Source organism: Musca domestica, unplaced genomic scaffold, assembly GCF_030504385.1.
Source record: "Musca domestica strain aabys unplaced genomic scaffold, Musca_domestica.polishedcontigs.V.1.1 27, whole genome shotgun sequence".
In the NCBI taxonomy this organism is placed as follows: domain Eukaryota; kingdom Metazoa; phylum Arthropoda; class Insecta; order Diptera; family Muscidae; genus Musca; species Musca domestica.
This window is the reverse complement of record NW_026712286.1, coordinates 11,381,579-11,406,036: the sequence shown is the minus strand read 5'-3', so window position 1 is coordinate 11,406,036 and position 24,458 is coordinate 11,381,579. Positions and strand designations below refer to the sequence as shown.

General features: G+C 33.2%; 1 protein-coding gene across 2 annotated transcripts in view; it reads left to right on the top strand.

Moving 5' to 3' along the window:
- The window catches only part of LOC101892827 (microtubule-associated serine/threonine-protein kinase 4), a 50,136-nt gene that overhangs the window by 19,657 nt on the left and 6,021 nt on the right, over positions 1–24,458 (top strand). For both annotated transcript variants that reach the window (XM_020039965.2, XM_020039967.2), the window contains exons 2-7: positions 13,718–15,082; positions 17,352–17,998; positions 18,065–20,038; positions 20,099–20,495; positions 22,981–23,471; positions 23,539–24,403. In XM_020039965.2, coding sequence (XP_019895524.1) covers positions 14,290–15,082; positions 17,352–17,998; positions 18,065–20,038; positions 20,099–20,495; positions 22,981–23,471; positions 23,539–24,403 — 5,167 coding nt within the window. In that variant the 5' untranslated portion in view covers positions 13,718–14,289. The remainder of the gene's footprint in view (positions 1–13,717; positions 15,083–17,351; positions 17,999–18,064; positions 20,039–20,098; positions 20,496–22,980; positions 23,472–23,538; positions 24,404–24,458) is intronic.

Here is a 24,458-nt window from a genome sequence, read left to right as displayed (position 1 = left end):
AATTTCAGTAGGAACAGTTTAGTACAGGAAATTAGGGAAATCTTATGTAGAATGTCATACAATTACGTTGAATTTCTATGGGTCCCGAGCCATTTTAACATATATGAAAATGATAAAGTTGACAAATTAGCAAAGGATTCACTCAAAGACGATATCAACTTGAAATATAAATATCAATTTCCTGATTACAGAAGGCAAATAAAAAAATATGTTCATGATCAGTGGAATGAAGAGTGGGTAATGAGCAGTCGAGATTCCAAATTATTTAAATTAATAAATCATATTCCATACAAATATACACATCCATCATTAAAGAGAAAGGATTTAAGCAAACTAAATAGACTGAAAATTGGACATACTTTACTTACTCATAAATATATCATAGAAAAATCTGCACCCCCTATTTGCATTTGTACAAAGCCACTAACAATCTACCACATTTTTAACGAGTGCACCTCACATGAGAATATTAAAAACAAATACAAGATTAAAGATATATCCATACTTTTGGAAGCAGATAAATTCGAAAACATAAAACAATTTCTTACAGATATCAATGTGTATAATTTGATTTAAATATTGACTAGATCTTTTTTTTTTACATCATATATTATATTAAAAATTGATTAACTGATTTAATAATTTGTATTAAAATTGTAAAATCAAGGGCCTATATAACCTTTCTGTGTTGGGGCCCTTTTTAAACTTTAAATAAATAAATGTGACAATTTGCAGTGATGATTAGTGAAAAAAAATTATGAATTTCTATAAATAATCGATAATCAGCTAAATTTAGTTGATTTATTTGAAAAATTAACACCGCAACTCTAATTGAAAACTTGTGCGACAATTGATCCAGAAAATATTCCATGGCATAGATTCAGTAATTTATCGCACAAAAAAAAGTTTCGCATAGAAAACATTTTAAAAGACAACGAGGTTTTAAATACAAATTGGATTCGATAAGAATTTGTGCCAGAGAAAAATTGATCGATAACAATTTTTTCAGTGAGAACTTTTGTCGATAACAATGTTTTCCATGGAGAAATGGGTCAAAAATTAAGTTTTCTTTAGATAATTGGATCGATAAGAATGTTTTGTACGAGAAACTAGATTGATAACAATGATTTCTAATAGAAACTGGATCGATAATAACGTTTTCGATAGGAAAATGGATCAAAAACTAGATCGCTAACATTTTTTCTAGTGAAAATTGAATCGATAACAATGTTTTCTATGATAAACTGAATCGATAACAACGATTTTGATAGGAAAATTGATCAGCAATATAGTTTATTTTTGAAAACTGGATCGATAACAATGTTTTCTATCCGAAACGGGATCGATAGCAATGTTTTCTATCTGAAACTGTATCGATAACAATGTTTTCGATAGGAAATTAGATCAACAACATAGTTTCATATTTTCCATATTTTCAATGAAGTGTCGATGGAAAACATTGTTATCGATCGAAAACATTATCCGATAACAATATATTCTAGAGTAACCCCTTCGATAACAATGTTTTTTTTTTCGATAAAAATGTTTTCTATTGAAAACATTTTCGATAACAATGTTTTATATAGAAATCTCTATCGACACGCACACTTATATAGTAAACATGTTCGATAACTATATTTTCAAGGAATTGTAGATGGAAAACATTGTTTTCTATAGAAAAATAAATCGATAACAAGTTGTTTAGAAGAAAAGACTTATTCGATGACAATGTTTTCTATGAAAAAATAATCGATACCTTTGTTTGCTATGGAAAACCTTTTCGATAACAATGTTTTCTGCAGATTAATTTTTCGATAACAATGTTTTATATAGGAATCTCGATTCGATAACAATGTTATCTGTATAAATATTTATCGATAATAACTTTTTCTATGCAAAATTTTGTCGAAAACAGTGTTTTCTATTGTAATCTCGATCGATAACAATGCTATCTGTATAAATATTTATTGATAACAACGTTTTCTATGAAAAAATAATCGATATCATTGTTTGCTATGGAAAACCTTTTCGATAACAATGTTTTCTATAGGAATCTCGACCGATAACAATGTTATCTGTATAAATATTTATCGATGACAATATTTTCTGTGCAAAAATTTTTCGATTACAATGTGTTCTATTGTAATTTGGATCGATAACACTGTTATCTGTCTAAATATTTATCGATAACAATGTTTTTAACCTTAATCTCGATCGATAACTAACAAACATGTGGAAAACAGAAAAATATTTATCGATAATAACTTTTTCTATGCAGAACTTTGTCGATAACAATGTTTTCTATTGTAATCTCGATCGATAACACTGTTATTTGTCAAAGTGTTTTCTACCAAAATCCTGACAACAACAACAACAACAAATATGTGGAAAACAGATTCAATAGCAACATTTCTATGGACAACGATTGATCGATAACATTGTTTACTATTAAAAAACAAATCGATAACAATATTTTTGTAAAATGAAATCGATACAATGGATTCTGCAAAAAACGTATTCGATAATAAATCTGTAAATGAAAATTTGGATCGATAACAATGTTTTCTATGGCGTAATTGTTCGATAACAATAAAAAGAAATAGGATCGATAACAATGGCTTCTGTGAATAACGATTTTGATTATAAATATTTAAATGAACATTTTTATCGATAACAATATTTTCCGGTGCATAATTGTTCGTGTTGTAAATAGTTTTTAGAGGAATATTTTTCGATAACAATGTCTCGTATAGAAAAACTTGTTCGATAACAAGGTGTTCTCTGTAAATCTCATTCACGGTCCAGTTCAGTTTAATGACACTCTCAATTCGCTGCCAAAAAACAATGGACTTATGATTGACATTTCAATATTTTCTTTTTTGTTCAATATTTAAAACCATCTCGTATAGATGTCTTTGTTGTTGTTTCGTTTTGTTTTCAATACTCAATCCATTGTCCAATTCAATGTACAAAAAATTTGCGTTCATTTCGATTTCATGAAAGTTCAGTGGTGGTTGTTGTTGGTGGTGAGTGTGGGCAGGCAGTCGATGGGTCGGTCGGTCGGTCGGCCTGAGTGATGGCCCACTAATGAGTTTCCTTGATGCTACTAAACCGAGAAACTAAGCAAGCGCATGAATGGGAGAAGGGAGGTTGGGAGATTCATAACATTTTGTTGTTGTTGTTGTTGTTGTTGGTTTTTGAATGTTTCTCTTGTTTCATGTATTTTGGATGTTTTTGCATGAATGACTACCACCGACTAGGCCAGGCCAGCCATTCGCATTAGTCATCAATGAACACTTTAGGAATTCCTTTTACTCACTCATCACCACCACCGAAAACAACAACATCATCATCATCATCTTCGTCGATACACGGAATTCGTAAAAAGATATTTTCCCTACAACGAAATGAAATTTGTTTTGAATACAAAAAAAAACATCACACAAAAGTTCGAAATGTGCGGGTAATTTGCAATGGAGATTGGATTTTAGGCGAGAGATTGGTTTTCTTCAGGGGGGCGGGGGGTTTTGGCTTAGTCACCCAAATTCCTAGAAATGAACTAGATTCGATTACGATGTTCATGATGATGATGGTGATATAGGAAATGTTGTTATCGTTCAATGGACCTTCGCTTTATAATAGTCCCATTGCCAAAAACCTCTATTGAAAATGTTGTTATCGAATACATTTTCTAGGGGAAATATAGTTATCGCTCCAGTTTGCTATTGCGGAAATTGTTATCGATAATGTTATCGATTTAGTTATCCATAAAAAACATTGTTATCGAAAAGTTTTATATTGTTGAAGCTTGCTATCGAAAAAGTTTGTTATAGAAAACGTTATCATTCATTTTTAGAAACTATTGCTATCGATTAGAATTTTTGTAGAAAATGTTGTTATCCATTTGAGGTTTTATAGAAAATATTGTTATCGATTAGAGTTTTTATAGAACAACAGGAAAAGGAGTTTGTATAAAAAATATTGTTATCGATTGGAGATTTCAAAGAAAATATTGTTATCAATTGGAGAAAATTTGTAGAAAATCTTATAATCGATTAGAGTATTTATAGAAAATGTTGTTATCGGTTGGAGGTTTTATAGGAAATATTGATATCGATTGGAGTTTGTATAGAAAATGTTGTCATCGATTGGAGATTTCAAAGAAAATATTGTTATCGATTGGAGTTTTTATAGAAAATGTTTTTTTTTTTTTTTAACGATTGGAGTCTTTATAAGATCTTATTATCGATTGGAGTTTTTATAGAATGGTATTATCGGTTTAAGTTTATATAAAACATTTGGTTATCGAAGAGTTTTTTTTATAGAAATTGCTGTTTTCGATTTTAGTTTTTATAGAAATGACTTTATCGATTGGAGTTATTTTTAGAAAATCTTGTTATCGAATTGAGATTTAATATAAAACATTGTTATCGATTGAAGTTTTTATAGAAATCATGTTATCGATTGCAGTTCTTAAGGAAAGCATTAGCGGTTAGACTTTCTATAGAAAATTGTATTATCGATTGGATTATTTGTAGAAAATATTTTATCGATTAGACTTTCTATAGAAAATTGTGTTATCGATTGGAGTATTTATAGAAACTGTTGTTATCAATTAGAGTTTTTATAAAAACTGTTGTTATCGATTTGAGCTTTTATAGAATTGTCTTTTTTATAGAAAATATTGTTATAAATTGGTGTTTTTATAATAAAAAATTTAATCGATTGGAGTTTCCATAGAAAATTTTGTTATCGACGGTGTTTTTATCGGAAAATGAAAACACGCATTGTTATCGATCATATTTTCCATACAAAAAATTGTTATCGATCCAGTTTGCTATAGAAGGTCTCCTTATCGATCCACTTTTCTATAGAAAATAGGGTTGTTGATCCAACATACTACCAAAAAAATTGTTATCGGTTTAACAAAAACTTGCGTTATTGAGTTGTTATTGATCCAGTTTTTGAAAGGAAAAATTGTTATTGAACTATTTTCCTATCAAAAGCGTTGTTATCGGTCCAGTATCTGATATGATCGCGGTTGTTGATCCAGTTTTTTTTATAGAAAACATAGTTATCGATCCAGATATCTAAAGGAAATTACTGATATATTTTTCAATTGAAAATGTTGTTATCGATCCTGCTTTCTAGAGAAAACTTTACTATTCATCTACTTCCCTATCAAAATGTTTTTTGTTGATGCAGATTCTCATGGAAAACATTGTTATCGATCCAATTATCTATAAAAAATCGATGTTATCGATCCAGTTTTCCAAAGGAAACTTTACTATTGATCTATTTTCCCACTGAAAACGTTTTTATCAATCCAGTTTCTCATAGAAAACTTTGTTATCGATCCAATCATCTTCATAAAATATGTCATCGAAACAATTTGCTTAAGGAAACTTTACAATTGATCTATTTTTCCATTGAAAACGTTGTTATCTACCTATTTTTTCATAGAAAACATTATTATCGATCCAGTTATCTGCAAAAAAACCTATGTTATCGATAAAGTTTTGTAAAGGAAACTCTACTATTGAACAATTTTCTTAACAAAAAGGTTGTTATCGACACAGTTTCTCATAGAAAATTTTACTAAACATCCAGTTTCTCATGGAAAACATTGTTATCGATCCAGTTATCCAAATTATGCTTTATTATCGATCTATTTTCCTATCGAAAATGTCGTTATCGAAGTAGTTTCTCATATAAAACATTATTATCGATCCAGATATCCAAAGGAAACTTTATTATTGATATATTTTTCAATTGAAAACGTTGTTATCGATACAGTTTCTCATAGAAAACATTGTTATCGGTTTAATTTCTCACAGAAAACATTGTTATCGATTCAATCATCTTTTAAAAAACTACGTTATCGATCCAGTTGTTTAAAGGAAACTTTACTATTGATCTATTTTTCCATTAAAAACGTTGTTATCGACACAATTTCTGATAAAAAAAAACATTGTTATCAATCCAAATATCTATAAAAAGCCTATGTTATCGATCCAGTTTTCTAAAAGAAATTTCACTATTGATCTGTTTTCTTATGGACAACATTGTTATCGATCCACTTCATCAAAGAAAGCATTCTTATCGATAAGGTTTTCTAAAGAAAACGTTACTACTCATCTACTTTCCTATCGAATTGGTTATTATCGATCCAGAGTCTTATAGAAAACATTGTTATCGACCCAATTATCTTTGAAAAACTATGTTATCGATCCAGTTTTCCAAAGGGAGGATCTATTTTTCCATTGAAAACGTTGTAATGGATACAATTTCTAAAAGAAAACATTGTTATCGATCGAATTATCTTTAAAAAAAAACTATGTTATCGATCCAGTTATGTAAAGGAAACTATACTATTGATCTATTTTCCTAACGAAAACGTTGTTATCGATTCAATTTATCGCAGCAAACATTGTTATCGATCACGTTTTCTAAATAAAAAAAAATCCTACTCCTCTACTTTCCTGTCGAAATGGTTATTATCGACCCATTTTTCAAAGAAAACATTGTTATCGATCCAGTTTATCACAGCAAACATTGTTATCGATCGCGTTTTCTAAAGAAAACTTTACTACTTATCTACCTTCCTGTCGGAATGGTTGTTATCGACCCATTTTTTCACAGAAAACATTGTTATCGATCCAGTTTTCGAAAGGAAACTTCGCCAATTATCTATTTTTCTGGCGAAAACTTTGTTATCGATCAAGTTTCTCACAGACAACAGTTTTATCGACCAAGTTATCCAAAGGAAACTTAGTTAATGACCTATTTTTTCTATCTATAGCAACGTTAATTCTATATAGACGTTTTTTCTATATAGACAACATCTGTATCGGTCAAGAATGTCATTAACAAATTTATTTTTGAGGGGATTTTCTACTGAAAACCTTGTTATCGACCGAGTTTCCTGTAGAAGACATTAATTTTTATTGAATTTGCTTTTTATGGAAAATATTCTTATTGAGCATTTATTATCAAAAGAATATGTTATATTCCATAAATATATTGTATGCTTATTTGAAATTCAATAAGTCTGATATCCTCCGCCAGCAATGCGAATCGATCAAAATAAATCGGAAAATAAGTCATTATCATAAGAATTTATTGAAAGAAAAAAAAAAACGGGTATAAATATGTGTGTTAATTATGGTAATGTTAATCCCAAAAATGTTCTCTTGTAAGACATTCATGTGCGCACACCCACACACACACCCTTCTTCTCACATGCATGTGTTGTTATAAATATGTAATAAAAAAATCCCAAGATATCGGTGGAATGGTACGCGGACAATGCGATACCGCAATAACCATTGGAATTTATTACACTTATTTGGACCACTGCGAAAGAAGACCTAAAGGAGGAAAAACCAAAAAACAACAATACAAAAACGTATTTTAATTGTATTTTGGATAAGAGCCAATTTCAATATTTCGTGACATGACCAAAATATTTATTTATTTTTTTTTTTCGATATGGGCTTTACAACTATCAACTACGCATTATTGTAAAATTTTACAATAAAATTTTTTAGGGGAGGGGAGGCCCAGAATTTGTTTTCAAAAATAATTCTCAAAATACCTTCAATTGAATAATAAATTCTTAGGATTTACTTTAAATTTACTAAATATTTCCCCCATCCTTCAAAAAGCTTCCTCCTCTAAGAAAATGTCCTGCAAGAAAAATTTACATAATGCAAGAATTCTCCGAAAGAAAATCTCTTGAGAGCTTTTGTAATCATGGTGCCTGCTTGCTACTTTTACGGCCACTTCTCGAAGGAGGAGAGGAGAGCTTTATCAATCCTCTGACTGGGGGCTTTTCATTGTTTCCTGTCATTAAAATTGTCTCAGGTGATGTAAGAACGAACGAACGAATGAATGAACGCCATTGACAAAGAGAATATATAAAACAACCACCCTCACTGCCACCCAAAATATATCAGACCGTACAACCTTTTTTTTGCTTCTTTTAATTTTCTTTTTGGCTGGACGATGGCGGCGGGAGTGTGCGTATATATGTTTGTAGTATGTAAAATTAATGTATATGCGACGATTCTTTAATACGCGTTAATAATTGAATAAGTGAATGACCTCATGTGTTTTTTTATGGTGGGTGGCGGTGTTATCCTCCTATACCCATGTTCCGACAATGGGATTTACTTCTGGTCATATTGTTTTTCTTTTTAAATCCCTGTAATCTACCTTCAACAATGTAAGCAAATGAAAAAAAATGTTCGATAACACACTTTTCAAGAAAAATGTAATCGATAACAGATTTCTATAGTCGATAACACAGATTTCTATAAAAAAAAAAAATAAATCGATAATCCAGTTCTCTACTGGAAATATCATTGAAAACACAATTTTCTCTACAAAGTTCGATCGATAACAGAGTAAATTTCAGTTCGATAACGCAGTTTTCAACAAAAACTATTATCGATAACACGATTTTCCACAGAAAATAGTAATTATATTTGCAACGTAATTTTCTATACGATGTCCGTTCTGTAACAGGTTTCTATAGGAAAAATCGATAACAAAGAATTTATAAAAAAAATCGATAACTAAGATTTCTTATCCAAATTCCCCTAAACGCTTTCGAGCAATTGAACAAATTGCTCGATAATACAGTTTTAACAAAAACTATCATCGCTAACTCTGTTTTCAACAAAAAAACTATCGATAAGGAAAATAAATCGATAATCAATAAAGAAAATATCATCGATAACACGGGTTTCCACAGAAAGAACTGTCGATAACACAGTAAATATATTTCAACGTAATATTTTATATAAATTCCGTTCTATAACAGGTTTCTGTAGGAAAAGTCGATAACGAAAAAATTATAAAAAAATCGATAACGAAAATAAATCGATAACTCATTTCTCGACTGGAAATAACATCGAAAACACAATTTTCCATACAAAGTTCGATCGATAACAATGTTTTCAACCAAAAATATCATCGGTAATACAGTAAATGTCAGTTCGATAACACAGTTTTCAACAAAAACTATCATCGATAAAACGGGTTTCCACAGAAACAACTGTCGATAACACAGTAATTATATTTCAACGTAATTTTCTATACAAAGTCCATTCTATAACAGGAAAAGTCGATAACAAAAAAAAAATTATAAAAAATCGATAACGGAAATAGCTGGTTAACCCAGTTTTCTACTGGAAATAACATCGAAAACACAATTTTCAATAAAAAGTTTGATGGATAACAAAGTTTTCAACTACAAATATCATCGATAACACAGTAAATGTCACTTCGATAACACAGTTTTCAACAGAAACTATCATCGATAAAACGGGTTTTCACAGAAAAAATATCGATAACACAGTAATTATATTTGCAACACAATTTTCTATAAAAAGTCCGTTCTATGACCGGTTTCTATAGGAAAAGTCGATAACAAAAAAATATGAACAAATCGATAACTCCGTTTTTTATCCAATTTCCTCTAAACGCTAAGAGCAATAAATTGCTCGATAACACAGTTTCAACAAAAACTATAATCGATAACACTGTTTTCCAAAGAAAAAATCTATCGATAACACAGATTTATTTAACATATGCTATCGATAACACAGTAATTATCTCTTATCCAATTTTCTTTAAACGCTTTGAGCAATGAAATAAATTGCTAGATAACACAGTTTCAAAAAAAAAAAAACAAAAAAAACTATCATCGATAACACTTTTTTCCACAGAAAAAAAATATCGATAACACAGATTTATTTAATATATCCTATCGATAACACATTAATTATATTTGCAACACAATTTTCTATGCAAAGTCCGTTCGATAACATAGTTTTAAACAAAACAAAACTTCCGATAACACAGCAGAGAAGAACAAAGTTGTTCGATAACACAATTTTCTACAAAAATACAATCGATAATACAGGTTTCTATGGGAACAATAATTTGATAACAAAAAAATATAAAGAAAATCGATAACTTATGCAATTTTCACTAAACCATCTGAACAATTGCACACAGTTTCAGAAAAAATATCATCGATAACACTGTCTTCCTCATTAAAAACTATCGATAACAGAGATTTATATACATATACTATCGATAACACCGTAAATTTATTTTATACGCAATTTTCTTTACGAAGTCAGTTCGATAACACAGTTTTCAATAAAACAAAAACTCCGATAACACAACAAATAACAACAAAAGAGTTCGATAACACATTTTTCTATAAAAAATACGAACGAAAAATGGTTCGATAATGATGTTTTTTATAGGAACTTAATCGATAACAATGCTTTTTTATAACTTTGTTTTCAACTACGATTTCTGTGAAAAAACAAACGCATTTTACAAAAACAAAAAATCGATTTGAATTTACATCTGCCGTCAATAATAAAAATTTAAAAAGGAAAAATATAAATATTGTTTATACGATTGTATTCAATAAATTATTAATTAATTCGCATTCGGCAAACACAAAGCCTTTATGATTGAAATTTCTTTAAAAGGAAACACTCGGTTGGTTGTTGTTCATCAAAACAATGCCTAGGAACTGGCAAAATTGAAACGTAGTAGTGTTATTGCCATCGCAGAACACATGTCAGATTTCCCAGTGCATACAAATGGGATGGGGGATAATAAATGGAATAGAAAGTATTGGATAAGGAATGCAATAGAATTTTTATTGCATACGAAGTGGCACGAACGCTTGTGACCAGTACTCAAATCGAAAATAGGAATATTTAGTAGGAAATTTGTTCGATAACACAATTTACATGGGAAAATGCATTTGATAACAACGCTTTTTTACAGAAAACTGTATCGATAGTAACGTTTTTAACTAAATACTAAGTCGATAACAAAGTTATCTCTGAAAAACTGTTTCGATAACAAACATTTTTAATAGAAAATTGCATCGATAACAAACTTTTCCTTAGAATTATGGATCATTAACACAAATTTCTTGTTAAAAATTATTCGATAACAACCATTTTCTTTGGAAGCTGGTTCGATAAGAAGTAAATTCTATGGAAAACCTATTCGATAACACAATTTTCTTAATAAAAGTTGTAAGTAAAATCGTTTGATTTCGAAAAAGTAGTTCGATAACAGCATTTTGTATATTAAAAATTAATCGATAAGCCATTTTCCAACAAAAATGTCATCGTTAAATATGCTTCCTATATTTATCTGAATCGATAACAACATTTTCTATTATAAAACTGGCTCGATAACAATAATTTTAATGGACAATGGATCGATAACAAGAATTGTAATACAAAAACTTGATCGATAAAAACATTTTTAATAGGAAAATTGTTCGATAACATACATTTTTACATTATTAAACTTAATCGATAACGCTTCTGCAATCAAAAATATAATCGATAGAAAAGGTTTTCAATAATAATCTAAATCGATAACAACGTTATCGATGGAAAACTGTTTTGATAACAATGTTTCCGATAGGAAATTCGATCGATAACAAACGTCTCCATAGAAATCGGGATCGATAAGAAAATTTTAAATAAATATTTTTTTCGATAGTAAAATTTTTCTCTGAAAATTTTTCGATAACATTGAAAACGGGTTCAATAATAAATATTTTTCATACAAAACCCATTCGATAACACAATTTTAAAAAGAAATGTAATCGATAACAACGTCTTCTTTCGAATAACTGCGTTTTCTATATTCAACTTATTCGATAACACCTTGTGTAACCACAAATGTAATCGATAAAAAAGTTTCCTAAAATAATCTAAGTCGATAACAACATTATATATGGAAAACGGGCTCGATAACAATGCTTTCAATAGCAAATTAGATCGATAATAGCATTTTCCATAGAAATCCGGATCGATAACAAAATTTTCAATAAATATTTTTTTCGATATTAACTTTTTTCTTTGAATTTTTTTTTCGATAACAGCGTTTGTCGTTGAAAACGGATTCAAATAGAAATATTTTTCTAGAAAACCCATTCGAAAACACAATTTTCACAAGAAATGTTTTTGATAACAAGGTTTTTCTTAGAACACATCGATTACAACGTCTAATTTCTAAATATTATGTATTCCATAACAGCGTTGTATTAAACTTTTTCGATAACGCCTTGTGCCATAAAAAATGTAATCGATAAAAATAGTTTCCTAAATAATCTAAATCGAAAACAACGTTATCTATGGAAACTGGCTTTATAGCAATGCCTCCGATAGGAAATTGGATCGATAACAAACGTTTCCATAGAAATCCGGATCGATAATAAATTGTCAATGAATATTTTTTTTCGATATTAACATTATTCATTGAAAACTTTTTCGATAACAACGACTTTCATTGAAAACGGGTTCAATAATATATATTTTTTGTAGAAAATCCATTCGATAATACAATTTTTAAAAGAAATTTATTCGATAACAACGTTTTTCTTAGAACACATTATCGATAACAACGTCTACTTTCGATATATTATTCGATAACAGCGTTTTCTATATATTTAACACAATCGATAATGCCAAAAATGGAATCGATAAAACTGCTTCTTATAAATAACTAAGTCGATAACAACGTTATCTATGGGAAACTGTCTCGATAATAACTTTCATAATAGAATATAGGATCTATAACCAACTTTTAAATAGAAATCCTAATCGATAACAAGATTTTTCAATCATTTTCATTTCGAATATTAACATTTTTTATTGAAAACCTATTCGATAACAACGATTTTCATTGAAAACCAGTTCGATAACAGATATTTTCTATAGAAAACTCAATCGATAACATTATTATAATAAACATTTTCTATAGAAAACCCATTCGATAACACAATTTTCAACAGATTCTAAGGAGACAATACCGATAATAACGTCTTCTTTCCAAATATTGTTCGATAATAGCATTTTCTATATTTAAAATTATTCGATAACGCTGAAAATGCTACAAAAAATGTAATCGATAAAAATGTTTCCTATAATAAACTAAATCGATAACAACATTATCAATGGAAAACTGTCTCGATAGTTACTTCTATAATAGAAAATAGGATCGATAACCAACTTTTAAATAGAAATCCTAATCGATAACAAGATTTTCAATATTTTTTTTTCGAATATTAACATTTTCCATTGAAAACCTGTTCGATAACAGCGATTTTCAATTAAAACCATTTCGATAACAAATATTTTCTATGGAAAAACTATTGGTTATCCCCATTTTCAAAAGAAATGTGTTCGATAACATCGTTTTTCTTATAGGCATCATAAAAAACTAGATCGATATCAGTGTTAAGTATAGAAAACTGGCTCGATAACAATGTTGTATATGGAGAAATGTCTCGATTACAAGATTTATAAAAGAATAACTTTTGAATACAAAACCGTACCGATAGCTAGAATTTGAATAAAAAAATTTTGATAACGTTTGATTTTGACAACTTTATCGATAAAAACGTTCCTCAACAAAACCTGGCTCGATAATAACGTTTTTTGAGTGAAACTTGTTCAATACCAATGTTATCTAATAGTTTAAATTCCCCGCTGGTAGTAGGGTCCATAGTCGTCTAACCTATTTAATGATTAATTGAGCAGACACATCAACTGTGCGCCCACCCGCCCACAACAAAGAGGTGTTAATTGCATTAATATTTATATTTAAATTTATCGTTTATTTATCTCTCCTCCTCTTTTCTCTTTCTCCATTCCAGGTTCAATGTATATTCCATGGATATGATGTTCAGCACTGCAGCAATCAGGAAATTCTCAAAAGAAGACAACACTGAGACAATTCTACAACGTTTAGTTTAGCGAAAAAAAAAAATCTAGAGCGTCTGTCCGTCGGCCCGTCTGTCTATTTTTTGTACTTCTTGTTATCGTTGTCATTGTTGTGAACACAGCTCTCAATTGCTCAATTCACTCGCTCTATTGTGTGCTCTCCTGTGAAGTGTACAATAGTAGCAACAACAACAACAAGTCTAAATGGATAATCCAATGCGATTCTGTTGATGACCACCGACGCAGCAGCCAGGAACAACACTAGCAGCAACAACATTTGAAGAAAGAAAGGAAGAAGAAAAAATATAAAAAGAAGAAATTTTATTTTCGATATTTCAAGGAATTGAATTTGGAACAACCCCTTCCTCCCATCCGCCCTCAAACGGAAGAGATATTATGAGAGACTTTTATGTTTTTGTTTTAGAAAATGTTTAAGAAGTGAAAATACGGGATTTGTTTGATTTCTCCAAGAGCCGACACAGAGCCTTCAAGACCCAACAGCAACATGTCGAAAGCAACATCAACAAACAATAGCACCGCCACCACCTCCTCGAGCTGCACAATGGCAAACACAAGTACCGTGGCCGCCACCACTAGCCACACCTCAATGACAGCAACAGCAGCGTCATCATCCACCCTCTTGGCCATGAGCAAAATGTCCACCTCCACGCCACAAAAGAAGCTACCAGATGCTGCCGCAACAACAATGCTGGCCGATATCAGTGGTCTCGCTGACACGGAGACATCAAATGTCTTCAACGATGATACAACCACATCCATATCGCCCAATCAGAGCAGCAGAATACATGGCAGTGGTGGTGGCCACACTGGAGCAGGCAGTGGTGGTTATAGTAAATCCAACTCAGCCTCCAACAGCCCGGTGGCCAAGCGCCATCTGAATTCAGGCTCCGTGGCCAGGACTCGTCCCCAATCCAGTTATTCGGCCAGGGTATTAATTTTCGAAGATTCCGATCAAGAATTGGGAGCCCATGGTAGCATGGCAGGCGCCGGAGGAGGAGGTAGTAACAATAGTGGTAATAGCATACAAAGTATTGGCAATAATACTCATGATGGCACCACCAAATCATCCACGGGTTTGGAAATGTTTGGTTCATCGCCCAAAAACGATTCATCGATATCCTCATCACAGTCGCTGTTAAGAAATTTAAATTTGACAAAATCCTCATCGGGTGGTTTATCGGGAAGTTCGATATCATTGCCGGCCAGAGGCTATGGGGCGTTGTTGCGCAAGATATCCTATCAGCAGCATACCTATTCCATGAGATCGAGTAGTAATGGTGAGTTGGAGCACACATTTTTTTGTAGAATTTTCTTCAAAACCAAAAAACAGCAAAGGATATCGATAACTTCGATAACAACGATTGGAAACAAAAAAGTTATTGGACGAGTTTTTCATAGAAATTAATTATAAGCGAAAATTTTTGTGTCGATAAAATGTTATCGAAAATATTTTTTGCAATCGAACATTTTTTTCAAATCGATTTTATCGGCTTATCGACCAAAGTGTTTAGAAAAGCTTGTTTTCGGACAGAAAAACTTGTTATCGGAGAATTTTTCTAAAGAAAACATTGTTATCGAACAATTTTTCTGTCGAAAACATTGCTATCGGACAATTATTCTATAGCAAACATTGTTATCGGAAAAGATTTTCAAAGAAAACATTGTTATCGGACAAGCTTTCTATAGAAAACATTGTTATCGGACAAGCTTTCTATAGAAAACATTGTTATCGGACAATTTTTCTATAGAAAAAATTGTTATCGGACAAGTTTTCCATAGAAAACTTTGTTATCGGCCAAGTTTTCTATAGAAAACATTGTTATCGGCCAAGTTTTCTATAGAAAACATTGTTATCGGACAAGTTTTCTATAGAAAACATTGTTATCGGACAAGATTTCTATAGAAAACATTGTTATCGGACAAGATTTCTATAGAAAACATTGTTATCGGACAATTTTTCTATAGAAAAAATTGTTATCGGACAAGTTTTCCATAGAAAACTTTGTTATCGGCCAAGTTTTCTATGGAAAACATTGTTATCGGACAAGTTTTCTATAGAAAACATTGTTATCGGACAACTTTTCTATAGAAAACATTGTTATCAGACAAGTTTTCTATAGAAAACATTGTTATCGGACAAGTTTTCTATAGAAAACATTGTTATCGGACAAGTTTTCTATAGAAAACATTGTTATCGGACAAGTTTTCTATAGAAAACATTGTTATCGGACAAGTTTTCTATAGAAAACATTGTTATCGGACAATTTTTCTATAGAAAGCGCTGTTATCGGACGAGTTTTCTATAGAAAATATTGTTATCGGACAATTTTTCTATGGAAAACATTGTTATCGGACAAGTTTTCTATGGAAAACATTGTTATCGGGCAAGTTTTCCATAGAAAACATTGATACCGGACAAGTTTTCCATAGAAAACATTGTTATCGGACAATTTTTCAATGGAAAACATTGTTATCGGAAAAATGTTCTTTAGAAAATTTTGTTATCGGACAAGTTTTCTACAGAAAACATTGTTATCGGACAAGTTTTCAATAGAAAACATAGTTGTCTGTAGAAAACATTGTTATTGGACAAGTTTTCTATAGAAAATATTGTTATCGGACAAGTTTTCTATAGAAAACATTTTTATCGTACAAGTTTTCTTTAGAAAACATTGTTATCGGACAAGTTTTCTATAGAAAAACATTGTTATCGGAAAAGTCTTCTTTAGAAAACATTGTTATCGGACAATTATTCTATAGAAAACATAGTTATCGGACAATTCATCTATAGAAAAACATTGTTATCGGACAATTTTTCTATAGAAAACATTGTTAACGGACAATTTTTCTATAGAAAACATTGTTATCGAACATGTTTTCTAAAGAAAATGTTGTTATCGGACAAGTTTTCTATAGAAAATGTTGTTATCGGACAAGTTTTCTATATAAAGCATTGTTATCGGACAAGTTTTCTATAGAAAACATTGTTATCGAAACATTTTTCTATAAAAAACATTGTTATCGGACATGTTTTCTTTAAAAAGCTAACTAAACGAACTATTTTTAGCTTGAAGACGTTTTTATCGAAAATAATTTCGATACAAAATTTTGTTTTTTATAAAGTTTTCGATAGTAAACCATGATTTCGAAACGCTTCTCCACAGAGATTCTTGTTAATGATCAAGTTTTCTGTAGAAATGTTTGTTATCGATGAAATTTTATAGATAAAAAATATTTATCGATATTGTTAAAAACATTGTTTTCCATAAAAAATATCGTGTTTAAATAATTTTTCTTAAAGATTGTCGAAAAAAAACTATCGATAACTTTGTTATCGATAAGAAAATCTCTTCAAAATTTTATTATCGTTCAAATAAATTGCAAAAAACTTTGATATCTATAAAATTTTCTATAAAAAATATTGTTATCGTTTATGTTTTCTTTGCTGAACTTTGTTATCGATACACTTTTTTGTTGAAAATCTTCATTATCGAAACTTGTTAGTCAAATCATTGTGTGCTTTATTAATATTTCTCATCATTTTAGATTCCTCAAATTTGGTACGCATGCGCAACACATCATTGGGTAAATCGGCCCCCTGCCTTACGGGCAGCAATTCATTTCGCGATCGCGATACTAGCCTGTGTCTGGGCCAAACTAGTATGCATGCCATTACTCATTCACCATCATCCACATCATGTAATATTCACCCAACATCAGCAGTAGCAGCATCATCATCATTATCATCGTCCAACTCGAATACATCAACATCTAATGCAGCAGCGGCGTCGTCATCGTCTGCGGCACCCAACGCCAACACCAGCTCCTTGAACATTTCTCGTTCGGGCAGTTGTGCCGGTTTGGGTATTGGTAAACATCATTTACATGGTGTTGTTATGCGTGGCTCCGCCGCCAGTTCAAGTGGTGTGGCTCATCATCGTTTAAGTTTGGTTACCGGTGGCATAGGGGCAGCTGCTGCAGCAGCTGCGGCCGCGGCGGCAGCAGCAAATTCAAGATCTCATTCGCCATATTCGGCAAGTCCGGTGGACAGTCCACGCATCAATTCGCCAATGCAATTTGCTTTTGCACCCATCAAACGTATAGCCACATGTCGTGGTGATGGTAGAAGATGGTCTGTGGCTTCATTGCCTTCGTCGGGCTATGGCACCACACCGGGTAGTTCAAATTTATCGGTGAGTTTTGGGAATGTTAAAATGTTGAGTGTTTGGTTTTTAATGGAAATTTTTGATTTTTTTCAGAGTCAATGTTCCAGCCAGGAGGCCTTGCATCAGTTACCCAATATGCCCGGTGGCCATGATGATCATCAAAACATGCATTTAATGGCAGGAGGAGCGGGAGAAATGGCTGGCAATGCCTTGGTGAATTGTTGTGCCGAGCATATGCACCAACACCAGCAGTCCTTGGCGGCGGCGGCTGCTGCTGCTGCCACAAATCGACCCCACTGTGTGAAACATTGTGCTTTAATCAACAACAACACTACAACGAATAAAAATACCGTCCCAGGACAGGCAAGTCCTAAGCAACAGCAGCAATTTAAACCACAACATGTGCCAAGCGGCAATGCCGCTCCTGCCACACCCCTTAAGCCATGCCCCAACTGTTGTGCCGACATAAATACGGCCTGTAATCCCAATGCCCCAAGGACTCCTGGCTCGAATAACACCAGTGGAAGTGGCCAAAATAGCGGTGGACGGATGTCTCCCTTCCACCGGCCACGCTCCAGATCATTGTCCAGTCCCTCACGCTCGCCTGCCATTGATAATGAGATTGCTTTAATGAATACCATGTACAAGGAACGTTTCCCCAAGGCCACCCAACAGATGGAAGAGAGACTGAAACATTTCATAAATGAAAATAAATCGGCGGTGTGCAATAGTTTCCGGGACTCGCAGCCAATTGTGAGATTTGTCCATCATCAGGTATTGGAAATGGCGCGAGATTGTCTAAATAAATCCGAGGCCAAATTGATAACCTCAAGATATTTCTATGAAATGAGTGAGAATCTGGAACGTTTACTAATGGAAACAAAAGAGAAAAGTCCCGAGGCTGCCGTGGAATTGGCTGGGGTTATCAAGAAATTGCTTTTGATAATATCCCGGCCAGCCAGGTTATTGGAATGTCTGGAATTTGACCCAGAAGAGTTTTATCATTTGTTGGAAGCGGCCGAGGGACAGGCCAAGGCCATACAGGGCATCAAGGCAGACATACCGCAGTATATTATACACAAACTGGGTCTTAATCGGGATCCCATAGCGGAAATGCAACAAGAGGCTAAAGAGACCAGGGAGGTGTGTGATAATAAAGGTTCCAACAACTCGAGTGTTTTGAATGATTCCGGCACCCCATGTTCACTGCTGTTGAGCTCTCCTCTCACCTGTGTCTCGGTGACTTTGAATCCCAATGCTGAGCTGAATCTATTGGCCAACAGTGGTTCAAATACACCCCATCCACCCATGCCCTTACAGCCGCCTCAAACCCCCGTTGCCATTGGCGAAATGCCTCCCTTTGGCGCCACACTCAACAAACAAACAAATCTCAACTTGACACCGCAGGAAAAGGCGGCCCTGAAACCTTCATTCGGTGTTGCCAATCAACAGCAGCTCCATGAAACACAAACACCCCCACAACAGTCAACCGGCCAACTTCCACCACCACCACTACCGCCACCACAACCCATACCCAGCGAACATGATTTCGACATTGTTAAACTGATCTCAAATGGTGCTTACGGTGCTGTCTATCTGGTGAAACACAAGACCACCCGCCAACGTTTTGCCATGAAAAAAATCAATAAAAATAATCTCATTTTACGCAATCAAGTCGAACAGGTCTTTGCTGAGCGTGACATATTATCCTTTGCCGATAATCCGTTTGTCGTCAGCATGTACTGTTCGTTTGAGACGAAAAAGCATTTATGTTTGGTCATGGAATATGTAGAGGGTGGCGATTGTGCCACCCTGCTCAAGAATATTGGTCCGCTGCCGGCGGACATGGCCCGTTTTTATTTTGCCGAAACTGTATTAGCTGTTGAGTATTTGCATAGTTATGGCATTGTTCATCGCGATCTTAAACCAGATAATTTGTTAATTACCGCATTGGGTCACATAAAACTGACCGATTTTGGTCTCTCGAAAATGGGCCTTATGTCGTTGGCCACAAATTTGTATGAGGGTTATATTGATTCGGAGACCAGGCAATTTTCCGACAAGCAAGTGAGTAGAGAAAATTAAATAGAATTGCCAAAAAGAAATGTTAACATTTTTAATTATTAGGTTTATGGCACCCCCGAGTACATTGCCCCCGAGGTGATATTGAGGCAGGGTTATGGTAAACCTGTCGATTGGTGGTCAATGGGTATAATCTTGTATGAATTCCTAATTGGTTGTGTACCGTTCTTTGGCGAAACAGCAGAGGAGTTATTTGCCCATACTGTCAATGATGACATTGAATGGCCCGATAATGATGATTGGCCTGTCCAGCCGGAAGCTAAAGATATTATAACACAATTGTTGCAACAAAATCCCCGTGATCGTTTGGGTACCCAGGCGGGGGCGTTGGAAGTTAAGGAGCATTTCTATTTTGATGGTCTGGATTGGAATTCGTTGTTGCGTCAAAAGGCCGAATTTGTACCACAATTGGCAAATGATGATGATACCAGCTATTTTGATAGTAAGTTGTTGGTATTACACACAAACACACACATACACTTATGCATGTGTGCACATATACATACAAAAAATATATTTATTCTTCAGTGATTAAAAATTCCGTCAGGTATGTTGTAAATCTTTATATGATACACTAGTGAGATATACACATTTTAGCCATTGACACCAATTTGTCCCACAGCAAGTGAAAATAGAGGGTTGGCGTCAATGAAAAAAATATTCTATATCAAATTCCACTATGGGCCACTGACCAGAATAAATCTGTAGATATAATAGATTTCAATAAAATATGCCTAACAAATTTGCTACAATATTTAGGGAGTCATTTGTCTTCATTCATTATTATATATTTGATTTTTGTCATTTTTGTCCCCAAGTCCTTGATTTTAGCCACTTGGTGTCAATGGAAAACATATTCTACATCAAATTTCACTATGAGTCATCGCCCATAGAAAATCCGTATATATGATATATATGGTTCAAATGCCTATAACAAAATTATAATATTACTTTTTTAATTTTCCTCGAAATTAATTTTATATATTTTTGAATTGTGGTAGTTTGTCCCACCGCAAGTGAATATAGAGAGTTGTCGCCAATGACAAAATTGTTCTATATTAAATTTCATAATGGGCAACCGACCATAAGAAATTCGTAGATATAACAGATTTCAAGAAAATATGCAGAACAAATTCACTACAATATTAAGGGAACCTTTTTCCTCCATAAATTATTATATATTTAATTTTTACCATTTTTGTCCCCAAGTCCTTGATTTTAGCCACTTGGTGTCAATGGAAAACATATTCTACATCAAATTTCACTATGAGTCACCGACCACAAAAAATCCGTATAATTAATATGAATAGTTTAAATGACTATAGCAAAATTGTAATATTACTTTTTTAATTTTTGTCGAAATTAATTTTGTATATTTTTATATTATGGCAATTTCTCCCACTGTAAGTGACTATATAGGGTTGTTGTCAATGAAAAAATTATTCTATATCAAATTCCACTATGGACCACCGACCAGAAGAAATCTGTAAATATAACAGATTATAAGAAAATATAATCAACAAATTAACCACAATATTCAATGACATTTTTTTCTTCATCAATTGTTATATATTTGATTTTTGTCCCCGAGCCCTTGATTTTAACCACTTATTGTCAATGGAAAACATATTCTACATCAAATTTCACTATTAGTCACCGAACACAAAAAATCCCTATATATAATATATATGGTTCAAATGCATATTACAAAATTATAATATTACATTTTTGTATTTTTTCTCGAAATAAATTTTGTACATTTTTGAATTGTGGCAATTTGTACCACTGCAAGTGAATATAGAGAGTTGGTGCCAATGACAAAATTGTTCTATATAAAATTCCACTATGAGTCACCGACCGGAAGAAATCTGTAGATATAATAGATTTCAATAAAATATGTCTAACAAATTTGCTACAATATTTAGGGAGTCATTTTTCTCCATTCATTATTATATATTTGATTTTTGTCATTTTTGTCGCCAAGTCCTTGATTTTAGCCACTTGGTGTCAATGGAAAACATATTCTACGTTAAATTTTGTTATGGGTCACCGACCACAAGAAATCTGTAGGTATAATATATATGGTTTAAATGACTATAACAAAATTATAATATTACGTTTTTAATTTTTCTTAAAATACATTTTGTATATTTTTGAATTGTGACAATTTGTCCCGCAGCAAGTGAATATGGAGGGTTAGCGTCGATGAAAAAATTATTCTATATCAAATTCCACTATGGGTCACCGACCATAAGAAATCCGTAGATATAACAGAAAATATAAAAAACAAATTTGCTTCAATATTTAGTGAGCATTTTTCTCCATTCATTGCTACATATTTGATTTTTACCATTTTTGTCTCCAAGTCCTTGATTTTAGCCACTTGGTCTCAATGGAAAACATATTCTACATCAAATTTCACTATGAGTCATCGACCACAGAAAATCCGCATATATAATATATATGGTTAAAATGACTATAACAAAATTATATTACTTTTTTTAATTTTCCTCGAAATTAATTTTATATATTTTTGAATAATGGTAATTTGTCCCACTGCAAGCGAATGTAGAGGGTTGGCGTCAATGAAAAAATTATTCTATATCAAATTCCACTATGAGCCACCGACCAGAAGAAATCTGTAGATATAATAGATTTCAAGGAAAAAACACACAACAAATTGAGTAAAAATAATATTCATTTTTAGAGGTTAAATTGAGAATTTTCCATTTTGCTCCCATGACCCATCAGTCGAGAGGGTTGCTACCAAGGCTAGAATATTCTACATCAAGTTTGTCTTAAGGGGTCACCACAGATATAAATATCTTTATATCACACCCTCTGTCAGAATCCATTTGCAAAACTGTTTGCCTCTAAATTTTCTCATTTTTCTAATTTTCTTTCATTTCTTAATTTTTTCCCCTCAGCTCGCATGGATCGTTACAATCATGACTTGGGTGGTGAAGATACCGATGACACAGATGATACTCCCGTATTTGGTTCTTTTTCATCGTATACGCCGCAGTATCGCAAGCAGCATTATTCATGGTCGCGCACCACGTCGGCATCGTCCACAACATCTGTGGCCTCGTCGACATCACAAAATTATCCATCAGCATCAGCTGCAGCCGCGCCTACGACAACAACAACAGTTCAAAATGCCACAACAACAAGTGGTACAATAACCACAACAACAACAGCAGTTAGTGCATCCTCAACGCAGGAAACCCAGAAATTGCTGGTTACCGAAAGTTCATCATCGCCCACAAATACTGTGGACTCTGTGGCCAAGTGTCGTAAAATTTCAGCACCCTTGGCAGCAGCCGCAGGAGGTGGCAATAGCATTACAACTATTAGTACATTAAATCAACATATGGTCAATAAGGTCCTGACCACACCACAATTGAGGAAGATTGAGGTAATTTAGAATTCTTCGTCAAAGAAAATAATTATTTTTAATTTTTATTTAAATTTTGTTTTATTAGCTATCCACAACCTGTGTTAAGGTCCCCTCAACTCCCGATGCTGATTACTTGCCTGAGTTGTTGCACAATGTCACCATTGGCAATGACAATGAGTTGCGTATGCTAAATCAGTTCTTGAGACAGCCGGGAGGTGGTAATATCCCCTCCTCGCCCTCCTCCGGCCAGCAGCACAGTAGTTTGGCTTTGCAACCCATTAAGCCGGAAAGACATCACCATCATCATCAGCGTCATAGTATGCCACCCAATACCACAACAATAATCACAACTCCGGCTACACCACCCGCAGCCATGGTCAATGCTCCGGTGGAAGTGGGCCAACAGCAGGGAACTAACACCACCAAATCCCATCAAACAAATTCTTCATCTACCAGCAGCTGTGGCTCCTCATCATCGACGACAGTGGAATTAAAAGCGAACAGCAACAACACAACTTCTTCTTCGTCTACTTCTTCGTCCACCTCAAGTACAACAACAGCAGCAGCAGCAGCAATAGCAACAATAAAAACTACAAATCCTTCTCTAATTTCAACAATAACCACCGAACGCAAACTTGCCGATACTCATAAGTTAGCACGCAGTACACCGGAATCATCGCAGACAGACAGCGATGATTTCTCACCTCAGATAGCCCGTAAACGTAAGGGTGTATGTGCCCGTGATATATTGCCCAGATTCTCTATATCCATAGAAGATGAGACCATCAGTGGGGGATCATCTTCGGCGGAGAACACCCGGGAACAATCGCCGCTGGCATTGCAACATCAGAAATCAATTGATAGCCATATGGCCACGAAGAATCATCGTTCTCGTTCGTCCATTGTTAAGTCGGCCTCGGCCCTGGGTCTGTCACTAATGTCATCAGCCAGTAAGTATTTAAGAGAGTCCTTTTGAGGTTAGGAATTTGGAAATTTTAAATTTTT